This window comes from Simochromis diagramma, unplaced genomic scaffold (assembly GCF_900408965.1).
Source record: "Simochromis diagramma unplaced genomic scaffold, fSimDia1.1 OVJJ01000302.1, whole genome shotgun sequence".
Lineage (NCBI taxonomy): Eukaryota > Metazoa > Chordata > Actinopteri > Cichliformes > Cichlidae > Simochromis > Simochromis diagramma.
Genome location: NW_024386792.1, coordinates 13,626,636 through 13,648,935, shown reverse-complemented (window position 1 = coordinate 13,648,935; position 22,300 = coordinate 13,626,636). Strand labels below are relative to the sequence as shown.

The 22,300-nt window shown below is 38.6% G+C and overlaps 1 protein-coding gene across 1 annotated transcript in view; it reads left to right on the top strand.

Annotated features, from left to right (window-relative positions):
* The window catches only part of usp43a (ubiquitin specific peptidase 43a), a 125,496-nt gene that overhangs the window by 39,150 nt on the left and 64,046 nt on the right, over positions 1 to 22,300 (top strand). The window contains exons 4-5 of the mRNA XM_040024678.1: positions 14,294 to 14,386; positions 21,283 to 21,418. Of these exons, the coding sequence (XP_039880612.1) occupies positions 14,294 to 14,386; positions 21,283 to 21,418 (229 nt within the window). The remainder of the gene's footprint in view (positions 1 to 14,293; positions 14,387 to 21,282; positions 21,419 to 22,300) is intronic.

The window sequence follows — 22,300 nt, the reverse complement described above, 5'->3', positions numbered from 1 at the left end:
TTCACTTGATTGCTGAACAATGTAAACTTGCTGCACCCTTGTGAATATCAGGATGTACTAAAAAAAAAATTCTTTATTTTAAGTTAATATTCGATTGGATAGTCAGATGATCTAAAAGGGAAATAACTTAGTATTTGGAAGGGAGAGATTATTTTTAGAATAAAAAAAGAAACACACACAAAAAACATATTAGTCTTGGCCCATAAAGATAGGAATCTTTTCAGCTCCTTGTTACTAAGCCTGATTGAAACTTGTGAATGTCTTTTATGCATGACTGTAAGGCATGCTGTCATCAGCAGTTAGGCCAGTACAGTATGTTTCTGCATGTAGCAAAATAATAAGGGACGATCTGATATCCTCGTGTTGGTGTTGTTCCCACATCATCATAATAAATGTTGTTCCAGGTTCAACATTGCAAGTGACCAATCACATTGTTGTGACGTCCCCCTTTTGTGCCTTTGAAAAATACCGCCTTAAAAAAATCTACTTCACTTGCGAGAAGAGAAACCGTTTCTGTCCGCCGATCCAGGAACTTGAATTCTTTGCATTTCAGGATCCTTTAATAAACGGTAAGCATTATGCATATTGTCCTTACAGAGGCGGTTTCTCATCTCGCAAGTGAAGTAGATTTTTTTAAGGCGTTTGTTTTTTTTCGAGGTCGCGGATGACCTCAGGGGAAGGTGATTGGTCACTTGCAATGTTGAACCTGGAACAACATTATTTATGATGACGAGGGAACAACACCAACACGAGGATATCAGATCGTCCAATAATAAGACGGACAGTACAGACAAGCAGTTTCTGATAATCTTGAGATGTAACATTTATCTTTTTTGTTAGACTTACTGAGAATTTCTTCTACAATCCAATGAAATATAAGTTTCACGTTCAAATATACAGTGATATGTTTCAGGAGCTTGGAAAGAAAAGCATCTGGACTTCTTTAAGTTGAGCTTAAAGAAGAAGTCCAGACGCTTTTCTTTCCAAGCTCCTTAGACTACGAGATGACTGAGAACCTTCACAGACAGTGATATGTTTCCTTTTCTATTAGAGAAATAAGCGAGTAATATATATAAATTCATCAATCCCAATTTTTTGTGATTAACTCTGGCAGAGTGCTTGCTTTCTGATATCTCACACTTGGTCATTTTTTCCCAGTGGATTCAACATCACTATAATAGCTGCTCTGCAACATAGGTCACTAATACATGATATATATGACTGGGCTTCCAGAGAGAGTGCTAGTGAATTAGGTCCATACTGTGTCTGAGCACATGAGATTTTATTTAGGAGGACTGTGTGGAATAGGAGGACGCCTTTTTTCATGGCTCATTAGTGTTTTTTAGCTGCAAAGCTAAATGTTTACTTAAAAACTTAAGTCAGTTTATGCAAAATTTAATGTATTAAGTATTTTAAGTATTTAAGTTGTTAATGTTTGCCCATTACATTTAAGCTCAAGTGGACAAACATTTGCAGTCCAAAGGTGGGCAATAAAGTCGCAAAAATGTATCACAGTATTACAAGAAATTTGTGATAATGATGATACAGAAAAAAAAAATTGAAATATGTTTTAAATGTGATTGTATGCATTGTCGTGCAAAATTTCGATAGAAAGCACCTAAGCATAGAAGAAAGTGTTTGTATTAATGGGTGAATGAGGCACTATATACTGCATGAACCAGTCCATTTACCATTTAGAAGTGCATAGCAGAGCATTTCTAAGTGGAAACAAAGTGGAGGACATTTTCCATCCTTCTTTTCAGTTGCTTAAAAAGTTGCTTAAAATCCTCTTTTTCCACTGTTTGAATTATTTCCATTCGTGTTTACGCCTCCTGTCATATAGAGTCTAACTAGCAAGTGCCCCAGTTAGGCTCAGTTTGTTTAGTTTTGGGATGTACATCACCAGCTGCTCATATCTGCTCTTTTCATGACTTCCCAGCCTGCTTATATTCATTCCATGGTGTATTTTTGCCTCAAGTGGTGAAACAAGTTTTTTTTTTTTGCATATTTTGCATAGCATTGTGCTTCATTGGAAGATGTTGAAGTCTCTTGTTACTAAATCTTCATCAAAGGTGGACATGTGACTTTGGCTGTCAGACGTGTGCTTTTCTCGTTATTGTGCACATTAGAAAACATTAGACCAATAATATCATGATATTGCACTTTATCACGCAAAAATGATACCAGTATTGTCACAAATGATATGATGGATTCTTATGATGTGTTTGTTGACACTGGGAAGTCTAGCTTAGTTCAGGGGTCACAAATCTGCAGCTCTGAAGTCACATCCAGAGGCTACTTTATGTAAGGCTTTGATAAGAAACTAGATGAATTAGGGCTAAAACTAAAGATTTTTTTTTAAAAAAGAAAAGAAAACTTCTGTAACCTGTTAAAAATGAACAATTTAAATTAAAGTTATTATAATTATTTACATGTATCATAAGTCCTGATTCCCACTAGGAATAGTTTCCAACCTGCGGCCCTTTACTGCATGTCTTCCTCTCTCTCCACTTTCCCGTGTGTCTACACTGTCTCTATCCAAATTTAAAAAAAAAAAAAAAAAGATTAGAAGAAGCATTAGTAGGAACACGGTGACAGACTTAAAGCTGTTGATTGAGAATCAGCCTAAACTAGTACATATTTAGATCATCCAAATTGCTTATTCAAAACACAAATACTTAAAACTTTACTTTCTGCTTATGTGATGATCAGAGCTAGGGTTTTACGTTGGGCATGAGCTGCAGAAGATTGTCAGATTTCACCCTAAACTTTGGGTTGGGTTGAAGAGGGACATTTTAAAAAACCTGTCCCCAATGTGAAAGCCCAAATAATTTACTAGCACCCATTTGTCGGTACTCTGGAAACGGGACATGGATTGAGTTAAATCTTCTCTGACTCACAGCTGATCACACTCTGGAGAATAGTGCTGTCGTGTCATGTTTGGTCTAACACGCACAGTTGACCTGGAGCATATTGGTGCTGGTCAACACAAAGGTTAGGCTCTGACCATTATGCTGTTAAGTTAAGCAGTCATTCATTCATGGGATTATCCATTTCCTTCACTGGCAGATGATGGATTGAATGCTTACTGTTGAAGACTATCCCTGAAGACCATCGTCTCCCGCAGTACTCTCAGAGCGACTAATTAAAATAACTTGGCACTGTATCTACTCATTGAGTCAGCTGTAGAAATGAAGATCGCTCTACTTAGACCTCTTCTTCTTTGTCTTTTCCATTCACTCTTTCTCTCTCACACTAAAACATCAACACACACCTGAACGTTTATTAGATCAAACGCTAATTCATAAGCTGATTAGATGAACTGTGCATTTTGCCATTACAAGTCACACACGCATTAATACACACATGTTATTACTGAAACATTTACAAAGTGTACTTTGTTCTTTCCTCCAACTCATACCCTTCTCATACAGCATGTCCTCTCTCCTCCTTTTTCCCCCTTTGAGAACAATCCCAGCTATATTTAGACAAAGAGAAGAGAATTTTGTCTGTGAGTGCAAGCAGGGTAATGCTTTCTCCTTGCATAAGAGTGGCTGTAATTAGGTCTATATGCCACACACTTACACTTTCACAAACATACACCATCTGTCTTGTGTGTGTGAGTGTTTGTTCACAAACACAATTTTAGTCATTAGCTTGGGTTCTACTGTATCCTGGCATCATTTTTAATGTTAAAGAAGAAAGGCATGGCTGCTTCTTAATGGACTGATTTTGTTTTCTGGTTCTGGTTTGAATGAAATAGATTGTAAAAGAAGGAGCGCAACGCAAAGACTGGACAGTTACTGTCTAACATCATTGCACTCTATAGTGAAGCTGTGCTAATGTATGACACAAAATATCATTCATGCGAGATATACCATTAGTGCCAGACATGCATGCACACACATCTATCTATCTGTCTATCTGTCTGTCTGTCTGTCTGTCTGTCTGTCTGTCTGGGCTGCTAATCTCTCGGTAGACTTTTCTGTGCTTTGATATGGAACTTTAAGGGGAAACTTAACACTGATCAGAGACAAATAACTGTGTTGTTATTCTGTCAAATTAGTACCATCTATTAATGTTATAGATGAACAGGACTGATAACGTTTGCTGTCAAGCTGCCATATTAATGTTAGCGTTTCATTATGTTGCTGTTGAAAGACTGCTAATAGTTAAATGGTGAACGTGTGCATCAGTCAGGTTACTGTTTATTATAACTTTTTAACACTGAAGTGTTATCGAAACAAAAGCTTTACTGACCTCTCAAATGCCTCATAAAGTGTCGTTGGATGTTTTGGACTCAGTGAAGGACAGGCTGCGTGCCTGCCTGTCTGCAACCATGCCGTGTGACATTGTATTCTAAACAGCGTGGAGGCAGAGATACTGTTGCGAATGAGCAACCGATTCAGTAGTCATTTTTAATATCAATCGCTGTGAGTGTTGATTTTTTTTGACAACTCTAATTATAAAGTTTGTTTTCTGCTCATGTTTGTGTGAGTGAGTGTAATAACGACCAAGCTAACACATGTAACTGCATCACTCAAAAAGTTTACAGCTGTGGGACTAGAGGCTGTTTGAGAAAGCTGTCTAAAATAGAGAAATGTGAGACAGTGGGGGCAGGGCCATGTGTGCTAGTCACAGGTCAATACACATTTTGTACAGGGTAAAATTAATAATCTTTTCTCTTTTTGTGATCAATTCATTAATCAATTGTTGAAAAGCTGAAAATATTTTACAAACACTAAATTTTCACTGACAGGTTCTTTTGTTGTTTTCTGACCAATGTCTTTCTACTAGAAAACATATCACCTAAATCAGTAGTGCTATAATTGAAACCAGTGAGCTTTGATTTATTTCCAAACTCTGATGCATTGCTTTCCCTGTGACTCATTCTCAGTTAATAAGTAAAGAAAAATTCCAGGAGAGCTGAGTATTTGTTTTTGTGCTCTGGGTTTCATCAGACCTCCTACTGTGTAAAGATTCCTCATATCCATTTGTATTATTTTCTCTTATCTCATATCAGAGTTTTAGTCTGCTGAGTCTGGAGCATTATTCCTCCATATACTTTTCCTCTTTGTGTCACCAACAGATTAAAAAGGAGTCACTTTCCTTCCAAGTGTAGACTATCCAAAGAGCCGTCACTCACTTTTTTTTTGTTTTTGCCTGTGTCGTCCTCTGAAAAGGCCTCCGAGTTTCTTTTCGGCCTTTCCCTCGCTTGTTCGCGCTTTCCTTCCTTCTGCGCTTTCTTCCCGGTTCCTTTTATATCTTACAGAGATGCTCCTCAGAGAAATTTTAGTGGAGTTGTCTGATCTGAATAAATGTTTGCGATTAGAGCGAAGACTGTCTAGGGGTTTGGGTTTCCTGTGTGGGAGTTGGTGCTCAAGTCGCTCGGCTGTGCCACTGTGTTTAGATGAGTCTTTGTCATAGCCTCCCTCTCTCCTCCGTCTGTCACTCTCAATTTTGTGGCATCTATTTTTAATGGCCAGAGAGATGTGCGGAAAGCCCGCGCCTCGGTCTCTGGCTAGATGAACAAGATAGTTGAAGGAAGGTTACTTTTCTCTTATCGCAGTGGCTTTTATTTAGATGTAGATTTGTTGTGAAGGAATATTATAGCTTTTAAAGTATAATATTGTTATGTTATGATATTCATGTCTTCAGATCAGTGAAAGTAGACTGAAAGCTATATGCAGGCAAACAAATCATTGTTTTTATATATCCTTGAAGATAAGCTAACAGACGTAACCCACAAATGTTTAAAAAAGCAAAACTAAAATGTTGATCTACTTACAAAATTTAACAGAGAACAAAAGATGTGAGTCCAATGTAAGGAGTTTATAACACATCATAATAACCATCCCTAATAAACTATAAACTAATATTTAATCTATAAACATTTATTCAATTCATTTCTATTTGTATATTGGGCCAAATCACAACAGGAGTTACCCCAATGTCTCAAGGTCAAAACTCTACAATAATAGAGAGACAACCCCACCAATCACATGACACCCTATGAGCAAGCGCTTGGAGACAGTGGGAAGGAAAAACTCCCCTTTAGCAGGAAGAAAGAATCTTCTGGCAGAACAAGGCTCAGGGATTGTTCGGGGTGAGGGGAGGGAAACAGGACAAAAGGCACCCTGTAAAGAGAGCCAGAGTGTCATAATAATTCATGATTAAATGCAGAGGGGGGTAATGCATATAATTTCTTTATTTATGGCATTAGGTTGTGTAATAAAAATATTCTGATTTGTAGCTGATATGAGACTTTGACATTTATAGAGTCATTGTCACTTGAAAATATGAACTGAAGTTGAGCCATCTATTTACCTTTTCTTTAACCGTGATCATTATAAAGTGATACCCAAGTTTTCTCTACCAGTCATGCACTTTTATACTATATCCTTTGAAGACTCACCGTCCCATTAGGAAGTGCAAACTTCCTCTCATCTTCAAAGATGGTCTGCAGGAGCTCTATTTACCCCCAAAGATGCATTGTGGTTTGGAATGTACTCACGCTGTCCTCTTGGGGGGATCTGTCTGGTCGACCCATGCTGCAGAGCGGAGTGCCTGCTGAAAATATGGCCAGACGTTCACCCTCTTTACTTTGATTTTGATGCTTTCACCACCCACAGTGCTTACTTCGAGCGCAGCATCGTGCAGCAGTGTTCCTCCCATTGATACCACCCCACTCCCTGTTGTACTTTGAAGTGGGTGCTGGCCATTGAGCGCAGGGCATTATCAAGCGAAAACAATTCTTTGATCTCTTTTTCCTTTAGAGTTAGCAAAAACAAAAGTCACATTGTAATTTGGAGTGGATGAAACAGCAAACCTAAATTGTTTTTACTGCTAGAACTGAAAATTACATCTCTGCAACTTTTTACACTAAACATTTTCTCACAGCCTGTAATGAAACAATAAATACAACAGATGTCACCTATGCTCACACCTGTTAGTTGTATTAGTTTTTTTTAATGACCTGAATTTTTCCTTCGTATAATTTTTATGTCTCACAAATATTCATTTTTTTTTATCCCTCTTTAGCGTACTCTGTCACATCAAATAAACCAGTTTTGTATTCTGATGGAGGAATACTTGCACAGAGGTATGAATCAAAACAGCCTACATTGAGCCCAACTTAAGCCCAGCTATTGAGACTCCATAGTCACCCATCTACTTGTTTCCACTGAGAGCTGCTCTACTTCTCCTAGAGTCTATTATTTGACTAAAGTGTTGTTCCATCAAGGTGATCTTGTCTGTGTGATGATTACTGCTGAATTAATATTGCATAATGCACAGATGCTATAACCGAGGCTCAGGTGGTAACAACATGTCATATTGATTATGTCATTCAGTACATTTTTTCATAGTAGCTGGGACAAATATCACAGTTTGTTTTCATACCCTGATGGTAGGAAAATCTTTTCATGTTGCTAGTGTATAAGCCACGTTATCACATTATGCTGTCAGAGCTCATATACCATGAACAACTCTCCACTGTCCAAAGTGAATGTATTTTGTGTATTTTGTGCCGAATGTGTACTATCTTAATCATAGAAAGACCCGGAGTACAAAAGTTTCTGGTTAAGTTTTCCCTCTAAGACTCAAATAGAAGTTCACGTCTCTGGAGTTTTGCCTCATTAAAGCAGGCATTTTTCTTTAGTAGGGACCCACCATAAAATCACCTGTGACATCCAGCCCTGCATATGTGTGTGCGCACATACTGGTGCACACATACTGGTGCACACATACTGGTGCACACATAGCCAGTTGGAGCAGATACCACAGGAGTCACTTCACTGTATATAAATGCACTATGTGGTGCAGTTTTACCCTGAACATCAGCTAAAACACTCCATGTGTGCAGAGGGACAGAAAAGAACTGTCACAGAAATACAAACCAGGCCACAGAATACTTGGGTTGCAGTCACGTGGTTCTGATGACGTGCGGAGGCAGCGCGATTTTTGAGTGGAGGGCGGAAGTAAACATGGAGGACACTGTGGAGAGTCAGGAGAGCAGCTATTGTGCAACTTTAGACCCCGTTTCTCGGGAGAGATATAAACAGATAGTTAAAAAATATATCGGACGTGATCCGTATTCTTTGAAAATGTCCGAATACACCACAGAAGTAAAGGATTTGCCTACTATCGACGCTGTGGATATCACCAACTACTTGGTCCTCCAGACTTCTTACTACACTAGGCAGCAAATGAAAGCTTTCAAGAGTCTGGAGGCGTACAATTTTTTTGTCAGCGGGTGGGTCCACAACCTTGGAACAAAACGTCTCCGTGATGGATACAGTTTGGTGTTTGCAAGGGTGAGTGTTTGTTCTTATATTGCTTTATCTTAAACACGCTAACAGTTAGCGTTAGCGGCTTTAACGTCAACAAACATGCCAAATCCTTAGGACTTCGTTAGAGTGACAATTGTTTGTTTCAAGGTAAACCATTCTCAGAGGTCTAACGAGACACCTCTGAAGACTTGGGTAATTGCAAAGGAGGATGGAGAAGTGATTGCAAAGCACTTGGGCAGCCTATAGTCCCAATCAAGTCAATATTAGACTACTAACTTAAAAGCACTAAGTAAACGAGAATTTAACGACAACATAATGCTAATAAGTTCGTTTGCAAACATAACATTACCTCTGACGAAGTGGTCGCTGCAGACACGGGCATTGGCAGACTCTGCTCCTCCCGACTGTAAACGTAAATTTAAAATCCATTTTTTCCTACGTTTTTCGGTTAGAATTTTCCATTTTTCTCCTCTTCGTTGGGCTATTTTTGGTACCCTAAAATACCGTTTATCAGTTTCTCGGGTCGACCTACTGGAGCATCCGTAAACACAACAGGACAAAGGCATTTTGCGTACTGTCTGTCTGTGATTTTGCGCTGATCTTTTTCACTTCCGCCCTCCAGTCAAATTTCGCGCTTTACGTCGACGTCACGTCTACGTCAAATGAAACCCAGCTATTGGTATTTGGGGTGGGTTAATGAGGTTAAAAGGTACTTATAGGTACTTATTTATAGCAGTGTATTTGGAAAAGGTAGTAGAACTGTGTGCCTAAATTTTGCTCATTTAAAATTAAAAACACTAATAAGATGGTTGTCGTTGGATCACGTCTATTTTTAATCTATTTAACATGTTATCTAAATTCTACAGAACTTTATTATGTTATAGGCGTGTTTTTTAAGTTCTGCTTTGAAAACAGAGGATATATCTTTAACAATCTGAGATCACAGCTGATACAGATCAGTTTAAAAAAGGCTTCAGCACATCTTGTCTCTGTGTTCAGACATCTCACGTGTAGAATTGCAGTATTAATTTGGTCCATTAATATTTAGTGCTTTTAAAAATATATATTTTCCAGCTGCACTAACAGGAACATCTCGTCTTCCTTAAAACTTTATTAATTTATGTGAATGAAGTGAACATCTCTGGCTGACCCAAACTAAGATACATGAGGCAAAAAGTCAGAGAATGAATTTCCACCTGAAACTAGCCAAGCTAAAAAGAAAGAACGAGAAGCCATGATTCAAAATGCTGCAGTGCTCAAAATCTGTTGCATTATTTTTTTTTCTTTTACAGTTAGTTTTTAAAACTGCTTTAGCAGTGAAAAATGGGAAAGTGCAGTCATGTTTCCCTCCGTTATTTGTTGCACGGGCTAACATGAAGAAACGTATGGATCATTTATTTCAGGTAGGAAGGAGGAAGCTCATATGTATGCAGGCGACACAGAGGCAATTTTCTCTAAAACTACGGGTGGGGGTGGGAGGTTGGGGGGTCTGGGAATTAATACTTAGTAAAGTGAGAGTTTGTATGAGACTTTAAATGTGAGCATGTGAGAGAGAATCTCTGCAGTCCTTTAGCTGAGTTAATTTCCCTTGACGGGAGGTCTCCACTTGTACTCTCTCTTAGAGAAATAAGAGTGCTCTCCAGCCCAGAGCCTGTGACACTTGACTGACTGACTGACTGACTGACTGAAAGGCAGACAGAAGAAAATGAACTTGCTTTCTCTCTCTCAGTCCCAGTAGAAGCAATGACTTATAGAGAACTATGATGTTTATTGCAGCCCCAGGTATGCTGTGGATGGGTTTAGCAGATGTCCGAAAAATGTGATTGAAAACTAAAAATAATCTGAAAGAAAAACAAACAAAAAGCCCTGAAGGCAAACTTTTCAAACCATGATTCAGAGTACAGAGTAATCCTGCTGCTGTGTAACAGACGGGAGCCTTTTTTCCAGAAGACAAAATAAATAAAATAAATCAATTAACAATTTAACTGAACCTACTAGAATCACACTCTAGACTTTATGAAAGGAAGTATTTAAATAAAGGCAGCTGCTGCAGTGACTAAACAGTGATGTTTTTGTTGTTAGTTGTGTGTGTGTGTGTGTGTGTGTAACTGACTGCGGGTCTGTGCTCAGAAATACATTTCAAAAAATTGAAACTTCCAGGAAAAATGAAGCTACAGCTGTTGCCAGACTTTTGAAAGCACTGCCTTCCACCAGCATGCACAGTGCTTTTTCTAGATCACATGACTTTTATGCTCATATAGCCGTATCCTGACCTGTTGTTCCAGCCACATGCCGTCTTTATATCATTTCTGGCGTTGTGCTGCAAAGCTTCCCAGTTTGGAATAACAGTATGAAAAATGCTGGAATCAGGCAACGTGCTACCGCATAACGTTTTGAGATGCTGCTGGCGGAGTGTTATTTATATAGCTCGGAGCAGGACGGAGGGATGCCGGGTGGTTCGACTTTCTTGATGATAAATAAAGGAAGCTGCTGCTGTGCATGTGTGTGGGTGTATGTGTTGTAGCTCCGGGTGTCTGGTTTAAACTAAAGACTGGTGGTCCTTTGATTTGGCACCTGAGCGTTGTAGATGCTGTACAACGCTTGCTTTTTGTCAGACGCACAAACACACATGCACAGACATCAGCAAATAAAGTTCTCATATCGTTCACCAGACTGGAAACACTGCCAGCCTCGAGCTTTTTAAGTGATGCTTTTTGTTTGTGTGTGGGTTTTCCTGCGTGCACGTTTCAATGTAAGCGCAAGCAAGTTTTTTTTTTTTTTGTTGTTTTTTTTGGGGGGGGTGCACAACATTGTGTTTTTGTGAATATAGCCTGTCAGTCTGCTTTGCCGAGTACAAACTGGCATCATTAGTGAGCCTTAGGCTGGCTGCCGCAGCACACTGGGCTGAGCACTGACAGCAAGGAAATGTGGAGTTTAAAAACTGTTATTTTTTCCATCGTATTTATATATTTGACAAGTTTGCATCTCTGAAAACATCGTTACAGCTCAACTGACAAATCGTAGTAAGACGTAGCAGCATCTGGCAACGCACGCGCTCGTAAATGTGCACACACCCTGAATGCTGTCAGTGATAAGAGAGCATTAAGCAGCATCAATCTGACTTAAAAATAGCAAACACATTAAACAATTCCAGTTAAACAAATTATGAGTTTTATCCACACTCACCCTCTGAAATGTTAACTACTTAAAAAGAAAACTCTTCACAAGCCTTTTTCAGTTTCACACCTATAAAACATAATGGCGTTCGCTGTGGTGGAGATAAATGGTTTCTTGTAATTCTCCTCCGCTCTGTTGAGTTAGTTCTGAGAAACTGGTTAAATAGAAAACAGTGTGAATAAGCGCCTTGATATTGGCTACAACTTCAAAATGAGTTCATAAACTGAGCAAAGCTGTTGAATTACATTCAGTTATCTCAAATGAATAATAGGATTACATTCCCACACTATGAGAGGATTACGTGGCACTAGAACACACTGAACATGGTGTTTTTCTTTGATTGCCACATAAGAGGCTAGATTGCATTTACGTGTAGAGAATGACAAAAGGTTATTTGAGGCTAGATTGTGGATTTCAAACTAAAGGAAAAACTGAGAAAATTCCTTGCATAACTGGTAATTTGCTGTACTTCCTGTACTTTCATGCCCATATCCATGTACTTATTGGTTGGCAGAGGGTTATGGGCCATACTACAGCCTATTTTTGTAGACACATCTTGCAAACAATTCCTGGTAATATTTGCAGCAAAAACATGGTGATGACTACCAAACACCTGGACACACAGCCATTAGTGTGATCTATAATATGGTATTTTTAAGACCAATACTGCTGGTATGGGTATTTGAATTAAATTTTTTTTAGTTGTAGTTACATATGTGCTCCTATGTGCTCAGATTATCTGGTGGTATTTTTCAGGTGTGCTCCCATCACAGTAGTTGCACAGTGTCCCCTGGTGGATGAACTATGCAACATCAACACCAATAACACGTTGCTGAAGGGTGTTTCTCCCGTCTCTTTGGCTACGTTCACACTGCAGGTCTTGATGCTCAATTCCGATTTTTTGATCAAATCCAATTTTTTTTGTCTGCGTGTTCACACTACAAATAAAATGCGACAGCAAACTTGCTCTAGTGTGAACGCTCAAAGCGGCCCGCTCAAAGAAGACGTCACACACAACGCGCTCTGTTTAGACCCAGAGCAAACAGTATTGCTTGACTGATGGCTCTTAATATAAAGACTTCGGACTTTGCGTTTCCCAATTTTTGCTTTAAGTTATTTTGTTATTTACATAATAATGTAAATAACCTAATAATTATCCTTATTGCTGTTTTAGAGAGGAGCGGTGCTTCAAAGGATAGTTGCAGATTTCTGTCAGAATCTGCAGATTATACAGTACAAATAAAATGTTCACGTTGTCTTCCCTGGATGGCCAGGAAGCGTTCACGATGTCTTCGCAGGTGCTGATAATTGGCGTCTGTCTTGTGTCAGTGACGTAAAAGACGGATTTAATGCGACATGACCGTTCAAACAGCAGTCGCTTTCTAAAACATCGGATATGTATCGGATTCAGTACCACATACGAAAGTGACCCAGATCGGATTTGAAAATATCGGATTTGTGCCGTTCACACTGTCATACCATGATCGGATATGGGTCGCATAGGGTCAAAAAAATCGGATTTGGCAAGCAAAATAATTTGGATTCTTTTCTGGGAAACTGTCATGCTTTCCATCTTTATAAGTAGCCTTGCAGGAAAAATCAAAGCTGAAAAATGTGTATAAGTTTTGGTCAGTAAGCTAACAAGCATACTGACCATAATGCATTTATTTGTTTAACAGCGTCATTTATATCTGCTTTTTAGTGTAGATCGTTGTTGCTAAAGGCCCGCATGTTGGGTTTCTATCCTCGTGTCAGTGCTCCACTCTGATCATCTTCACTTCTGTTTGTTCAGAAACCTCGACAGGTCCCTTCTGTGTCTTTTTTCTCTATCGGCTTTGCTTCGTAGCTTTTGTCAACTTGACTGTCCTGCTGCCAGCCTTCTGTTCGTTTTTAATCTGTACTCCCACTTTGTTGTCTTTTTATTTTCGTCTCTTTGTTCTTAACTTTTATTTGCTCTGCCTTTCGGCCTCCTGTGCCTGCTGCCCTTTATTTTTGAGTCTGTCGTGGGTTTTTTTCCCTTTGTTTTCAGGTTTTCCCCTACTTTAACCCCCATCACCATTCCTTCTGCTATTAAATATCTTTGGAATATTTAATGCTTGTGAGCTGCCTCACAGTGCTGTAGAGGGTAAAAAATATGTGTTTGCAAATTTCTTAAGACAATTACATAAGAAAGCATGATTAGCTGAGGTCATACAAAGTATTAAATTAAAAACCATGAGGTCTAGCTCAAAATTAATGCTGTCCATCCCACGGACTAATCTCAAATCTCGTGGCGATAGAGCCTTCTCTGTGGCAGGTCCCAAACTTTGGAATAGTCTTCCCCTAAATATTAGATCTGCACAAACACTTGATCAATTTAAATCACTACTAAAGACACATTTTTATGCCCTGGCTTTTAACACACTATGACCCAAGCATTTTGGTCTTATTTTAATAGTCTTAGTTATTGTTTTAATTATTTTATTGCCCTTTCATTGTTTTATATTGTTATTATTGTTTTACATTGTTTATTTTTAATGGCATTTTTATATTGTTAAGCACTTTGTGCAGCATTGTATGTCTGGAAATGTGCTATATAAATAAATTTGACCTTGACCTTGACCTTAACCAATAAATAAATTTGCAAAATACTAGCAATGCAGGTTGCACCCTCCCTATTGCCCTATGACAGCTGGAATAGACACCAGCCCACCTGTAACTCTGAACTGGATAAGCAGAAGAAGATGGATAGATGGATGGATGGATGGATGATTGGATGGATGGATGATTGGATGGATGGATTGATACCTTTTGATTAAAAAAGCTGTCTGTCTCTCTGTCCCCAGGTCTTCTCTGACGTGCCCCCATTGCCTTAAGCAGAGCAACACCTTTGATCCATTTTTATGCATCTCTCTGCCTATTCCTCTACGACAAACCAGGTAATGCATGATACATAAGGCATGAGATCCAGTCTAAAGTATATTTGTTGCTGTTTGTTTACTAATTATAACATCAAATATAACTTATTATGAGCATAGGGTAACAACTTATTTTTAAAAAAACAAACTAGTTTTTTTTTTTTAACTTCACAAACTGCATTTTGCTTGTTCTCGGCATCTTTAATTAAACATTAGTGCAGATTTTTAGTTGTTCACTTTGGTCTCCCTGTGGTCTCTAAAGGTGTTAAGTTTTAGTGCAAGTGTTTCAAACTTTCTACAATAGTCTGGTGTGCAAGGAAAATCCCTCACAGATTGCTGTGCAGTCATGTAAAACCTTTACTTGGCTTTTTGACAGTTGACACTGAACATATGAGGTTGTCACCAGATAACAGTGATATGGATAGTACCTTCTAGGCTCCATAAGTAAATAAAAACATTAGAAAAACAACACCGCAAAACATTCCAAAATGTTGCCAATTTAGATTATAGAAAAACATGCATGCATTTATACTAACATGCTCTATACACCAAAAACAGCCATGTTCATATCAAAGTGATAAATGCTGGTCAACCGAGGTTCCTGACCACACACTTTCTGTGCTTCCATTTTTAACCCAAGAAGCTGCATGCCAGCAAGGTTCTGTGGTAAAACAGTGCGGCTCTGACGTGTGAGCGGGGAGAAAGGGAGCTAGCAATAGAGTCAGATGGGATGTTTTATTTTGACAGCAGAGATAATGGTGAAGGTATACAAGGAACAACAAAAATCGTACGAGACACCTGTTTTCTTGCCATCCAAATGAAGTAGCAGAGGCACAGCAACACAGGCAACCTCATCCACACATCACTGATAGTTTTCACCATACATACAAAATGCATTACTAGCTGTGTGGGTTCATGATTGCAAATTAATTACTTTTCATTCAGCTGAATTAACTTTAACTAGACTTTAACTTGAACTGATAGTTCTACTCGTGTGGAGAGGTGCTGATTTAAAGTATTTTGCCTGATTAGATCTCTTCTTAAAACTGTATGAGAAGTTTGATTAACTTTTTTCACCAGTTGTTGTGCTACAAATTAGATTTATATCATTCTCATTAGCAAATGGACCAAGAATTTATATCAAAGCTCTAATTCACATTCAAACTAAGCTTCAGTCTAATTATCCAAAATGACGTGCAGTTGAATTTAGGTTATACAGTAGTGGGTACAACACTGTAGATTTTGTCCTATGATATTCATATGCAATCTCCCTTTTTCCACAAATGTTCGCCCCTACAAAAAGCATCTAAAAAGACATGAAATATGCTGGAGTCTAAGCCATCTGTTATGGGGTGAAAGGCAGCGTACACCCTGGACAGGTTGCCAGTGTATCTCAGTGTATCACAGAGAAACAGATAACCATTCACAGTCACATTCAAGGCCAGTTAACAGTAACAGGTTACATTAGGTTAAATGCATTAATATGTTCCAGGCTTTGGAAGCTTTTCAGTTTGCCTTCATTTGCTACACAATGAATCTTCCTATTTTCAGGAATGCAGATGTCACTCTTCTGCATCTTCTCTGCATCCACCAAGCTAACTCCAAACTCATTTTTGCAGCTCAGGCACTCACTGTCTCGTGACAGTATGCAGCCTGTTCCTGCAGTTGCCATAGCCTAGCACACAGAGAAATTCATTCAGGTTCAGCTTGAACTTACTGCTGGCCAAACATTGACCTGACACACACACACATATGCATGCACACACACAGTGGCCTCATTGCACCGTCCTGCTGCAGCAGTATCCCAGCTGAATGCTGATAAGTCTGAGACCCCCAGAGAGACAGAAGGGTCTGGCTGCCAGCATGACATCAAGGCCTGGGTGCTGTAGATAATGCCAGTATGGCAGAGAGAATGAGAAAAGCAGAATGGGAATGTTTTCTGCCGATCACCTAACTTTACAATATTTAACCTTGAGCAGTCGTGGCATCATTGTTACCAAGCTTACTGTTATTCAATTTAAAATAGTCAAAAAAGTTCTAAACACAAATCTGTCACATGACTTCAGTCTACTGTGCAGCCATCACTGGGGCCTTTCTGTGTGAAGTCTGTAGATTCCCAAGACTTGCATTTTAGGTTAACTTACTATTCTTAAGTGGCTGTAGTTGTAGATATGTGTTTTCATTGGGTATCTGTCATATGGGTAGGCTCTAACAATACTGCTAGGCTGCACAGGTGTATAGAGTATTTGATTGGATGAAGCCTGTTTCTCATTTTGTAATTGTACAAGTGCTTGTTTCATAACCACACTGTATGTAATCACTATAATGAATGACACAAGGTGTGAAAATCATGAGTGGATAGGCAAAAAAATTACAACCTGATATACTTCCTGTTACATAAGAGAAAAAGGCTGTGACAGACAGACTGGAAAAATGACTGAAGCGATACTTTGAAATACACAGGAGTAAACTAAACATCAGCAGGCTGTAGCAGGTCTCATAATGCTTTTAATGCTGTCATAAAATTTGCTTTCTTTGAATTGACTTGTAATGGTTGTTTTTTTTAATTATTTGGGGGTTTTTTTGTATTACAAATCTCACACACTGATCAGTTCTTATCCAACTGTATCTTGCTGTTCCAGTTATTAATTTCTAGGGGAATATCAAGTGGCACAGATATTTTATTTTTGACAAAGATACACTATCATAATGCAGGACTGCAGTTGGGAACATGAAAAACATGATGCCGTGCAAATATAAAGCTTTTGTGGCTCCACAGGTAGCTGCATGAAGTGCGATGAAACACCCCAAGTAAAATCACTGAAGTCTGTATTATTTGGGGCTGGGAGTAGTTGTGAATAATGCAAGCAACAAGTTTTGCCAACAAAAATAAACAAATGAATGAAAAAATAACCCTCATTTTGCTGCAATTTGTCTTTAAATTCTGTTTTCTCCTGTTTTTTAAAAAGAAAAACAGCCAAATTCAGTAGCGCTATAGGAGTGATTGGCTGTCTTTTAAAATGTTTGCCTTGCTCTAATGTCTTAAGTTATGTAAGAACAACTGCAACCACCACTAAATGCAAAAGGAAAAATGTAAGTGCTTTGCTTTGATGACAACCACGTTTGCTTAAAAGGTCATTTGCGAGTGGAAACCTTTTCCCGATCAATTCATACAAGTCTGTCAACGTCTATGCAGTGTGGGTGCCAGAGTAGCGGGGACATGTGGCTCCAGTCACTTAGGTATTCAATAAAAAATGAAATCAAATAAAAATACAGAGTGGATTCACACTCTTGTTTATGTCGTTTGACAAAACAGGCATTATAAATTGAAGTACACTTTAAGACCCACTTAATTTACACATAGAATAGTACAACAAGTGTCAATCATATGATAATAAACATATTAAAAGGGGCACCTAAATTATGCGCTTAATTACAACCATAAACAGATAGTACGCTCATAGAGAAATGTGCAAAAATATCCATCTTTGATTGGAGAGGCAAAAAGAAAAGAGACTATTTGTAGTTAAACGAAGGACTGTCTTGCTGTGAGGCAACAGCACTAACCATCACACCACTGTGCTGCCTTTTTTTCATTACCATACTAACTTGATTTAACATATAGTTGTAAAAGGATATTGGGGATCAGAATGCAGCTGAGAGACCACAGTGACCTTTTTGGATGGCCTCTGACCTCCAAGGCATGTGTGTAACACTGATGCTGTCTATGTGAAGAGACCATGCTCACAGACTTTTAACAGACGATGCACAATAGTAACACTACTATACATGTTAATGCGATAGAAATAATATTTCAAGCAAGCACTTTCTGAAAAAAACGTTAATGCTCATAGTACATGTAAGCATCTAAACTGGGAAAGCACTGCAGCAATGCTCAAGAAAATAACTATAAATATCATTTATATATCTAGCATCAAGCTTAAGAGCACTTTGAATGTTTTTGAGTTCTGTGCACTTGTTGCAGTTCGCAGGTTGTTGTTTAATCGAGACTATCAGACTCTAAACCCACAGAGAGCTAGGATGCTTCAAAAAGACTGCTTTGTAGGATGACATCTCCATTTCCGATTCGTCTCAAGCGTCATCCCACACTTCTCATCTCGTCTTGGAGTAACATACACAAAACAACTGCTCAGATACTCTGCCATCTGCTCTGTCAGCATCCCTACTGCTAACACTTTATTCACCTGAATAATGCATGAGGAGAAACAGGAAGTGGAGGTGTCAGCGATTACACTACCTTCTTTCCAAATGGGATGGCGCAACTTTACTTTCACTCCTCGCTCTGAGTTTTTCTCTTTACTCTGTAATAATCAGTAGCAAACAAACACTCAACAGCAAAGCACAGTACAAAGCCATGAAGGGATTCCTTAATGTCTTCTGTATTTTAGATTTTTCCTTATCATTTTAACCCTCTCCTGGAAATATTTTAACGATATGCAATGACAACAAACCCTCAGCATTTATTGGGTAATTTTGTGTCATTTCATTAATGATTACCACTTCATAAGTAATTTTTAATAAGATTTTTAAGGTTGTGCAAATTTGCTTCTGTGAACATGTGTCAGAAAAAAATCTATTGATGCTTGATAGTGACACCCACACCTTAAATAAACTGTTCTTTGGTCATTTTTACATTTTGAAGGTGGTTTGGTTGCAAAGCAAAGTGGCCACATTGTACAGTAGAAGGATAAAACTATTTTTTTAAACGATTTTACCTACATCTTACATTGTGTGTTTTAGATTAGATTAGATTATGTTATGGCCCATCTAGGTGTGGCCGGACCACAACATGAGGGTGATCCATCTTTGTCAGACCCCAAGCAGCCACATCACACAATTGGTACAGTTTGATAATGATTTATTTACAATATGTTGACTCGTTAGGTTTTTTGACACCAAAAAGGAGCTGGTTATAGCTTCGGGGTGGACTTAATGCCAAAACTTACCTAATCAAAAGAATCAAACCAAATGACAACAGCTTGCTTCACTCATTAAGAAAAACAGAAGAAAACTATAATCAAACAAAAAGGCAGTCCACCCCTGCACATTCCTGTATATGGTGAACAGCATTGGGCATGTTTCCAAAGGTCTGCTGGTTGGGAAGAGCCAAGGATGAATGAATGGGAGACCATGGCGGTGTCATCATATAAGTCAGGGGTGTCGAACTCCAGGCCTTGAGGGCCGGTGTCCTGCAAGTTTTATATATAACCCTGGTTCAACACACCTGAATCAAATGATTAGTTCATATCCAGGCCTCTGGAGAGCTTTAAGACGTAGGAGGAGTTGAGGAGGTCATTTAAACATTTAAATCAGCTGTGTTGGATCAAGGACACATCTAAAACCTGCAGGACACCAGCCCTCGAGGCCTGGAGTTCAAAACCTGTGATATATGTCATCTCCGGCTCGTTAGCCATCCGTATGGTCCGTCCTCTGGATCCACCAATCACAGAGAGGCACCTGCACACTGGGATTTTCATATTAGACAACAATACAACAGCAGTCATAACAATTACATTAGATTAGAGTCGCCTTTAATGTCTCCTTTGGGAGAAATGTATATTTGACAAATGACAGAAACACAACATGTAAGATAGCACACATACCAACACACAGTCAAGCTGCACTTTTTACCATTTAGTAATTGACACTAAAAAAAACTTTATACCTTTACTCTTTATAAAGGATGCAATTTATATCATCAGTGATTTTCAGCGATTTTCAAACTCTGCTTTTCGAGTATCTCCTGGAGAGAAGATGGAGAAGAATGCTAATTATTCCAGGCATTTTAATCAAGTTTTGAATTTGTGATCTGAGCTTTGCAGAAAGGTTACCAAACCAAGTGCCAAAACGGCATTAACATGGACCACGGACCTTAAGCATTCTTAAAAAATACAAGCGCTGACTGTTTCATGAGCATACTGGATTCATCATGCTCCACATGATAAATACACGTGTTGCTTGAACTTCTTAACTTAGGTCTTAACTTCTTCAGATGTCACTAGAAAAAAATGTCTTTGTAATCAGGTAATGAATTAATTAATGATGAATAGGGATTATTGAGAGCAAAGATATAGATAAGTAGAGAGGGTAGACCCAGTAGCCTATCAGGGCTTTTCTTCCTACTCATCCATCAGTTTTCTCAGATTTTGGATCAGACTGACTCCTGTTTTTTGTTTTTTTCTTTTTGTCCCAATCCACCCCAAACCCACCCCGCAATCATTTTCACTCCTTGATTCTTCCCAGAAAGTGTTCATATTGCTGTGACATGTCCCAGCATACAGCCGCTTCCTGAGGGACCTGCAGGGGTTTTGTTCAGCTTGCCCAGTCATGCATAAATCTGGACAAACACTAGGGAGAGATGAAACCCTTCGGAGGTGAAATCTGACGAGTTAAATCATAGGAGATATTAAATGAGATCACAAAGTGATGTTTTATGCTCAGGAAATTAGATTTGATATAACAGTGTCAGAGGAAATCTTTTCCCTGAACTGATTAGATATTAAACAGCTCAATGGTTTTATTTTGCTGTTTGATACCTGGAGTTCATGAAGACCCAGCTATCCCCGAAAGCGTCTCTTTAACAAACCAATGTGTTTTTGTTGCCCCTGGCATTTTTGAATGCTGCACAGTTGGATTAGTCAGTTTCCAGTTAAGATTTATATGTACGTGTCTTTACTCACACTATGTGAGAAAGACGTGTGTGTATCTGCATACAAATATATTGTATAAATAACTCAGCATGCCAGAGTTTAAAATATGTAACAATGTAAACAAAAATGCAGAATAACTTACTGCTGTGTTCATGAGCATGTATTGATCTTTCCCAGTGTGCTCTACCATTTCTTTCCTTACAGAAAAACACACTCACACCCTTTATTCCTCTTTTTATCTCATAGGCCAATGTGTGTGACGTTGGTGTTCAACACAAAGGGTCAGAGGCATCTGCGAGTGGGGCTGGCTGTACCGCTGTTTGGCTCCCTGTCCAGTCTGAGAGCTTTGGTAGCAGCGGAGGGCAACATCTCTCCTGACCAGGTACTCACACAGTGTACAGAGTGTACAGAAGAAGTGGATTACACTGATCATGACCATGTTGCATTGCGGCCCCTTGAGAGTTCCCAATGACTAAATAATAAATAATAAGTCTCCTTCTCTACCCAAGCAGAGAAAAAAACAAAAGAAAAGAAAGATAATCTGTACTGGACCTACTTTTGAGACTTTTAGCTGCTATTGTATTCATATTGTACAGATTATTAGGTTGCTTAAAAATATCTTTAAGTGATTATGATCAGTTCAGAGGTGAATCCAAGAACTCAGTGAGAGGAACAAAAAGCAAGGTTTTATTTTAAAAAAAGGATTGCAACGGTTCTCAGAAAGTTCAAAGGAAGTAACAAAGAAAAAAAACTAAGCCAAATGTGATAACGTAGGCACTGGGTATACAACAATACACACAGGAACACAGAAAAATAAACTCACAAGGTAAACAGACAAAGGACAAATGGGGCACACAATTACAAAGGAGGGAAAAGAGTAGAAAGTAAAACTAGAACATGCCTCTTTTTTATTTCCCAAGTTGCAAATATTTAATTTTTGTCTTTGACTCCTGTCCACGTGTCTTAGTCCCTCCCACCAGACACGTGAGCGGATGAGGTCAGAAAGACACACAAAGACAGTGGAGTCAAAGCAGCATTTCTAAAATCTTATATCCTGTTCTAAGAACTCTCATTTGAACATTTAATGCTGAATTTAATGTCAATTAAATGTGTTGTTCGCTGCAACTGCTTCATAATTTATTTTTTAATTAATAGCTCAACTACTGCTGTATTTTATAATTTCAAAAGTCACAGTGCTAATGACGTTTTTTAATATTTAAGACAAGTTTTAAATTCACATCATGGCACACCATGACAATACATT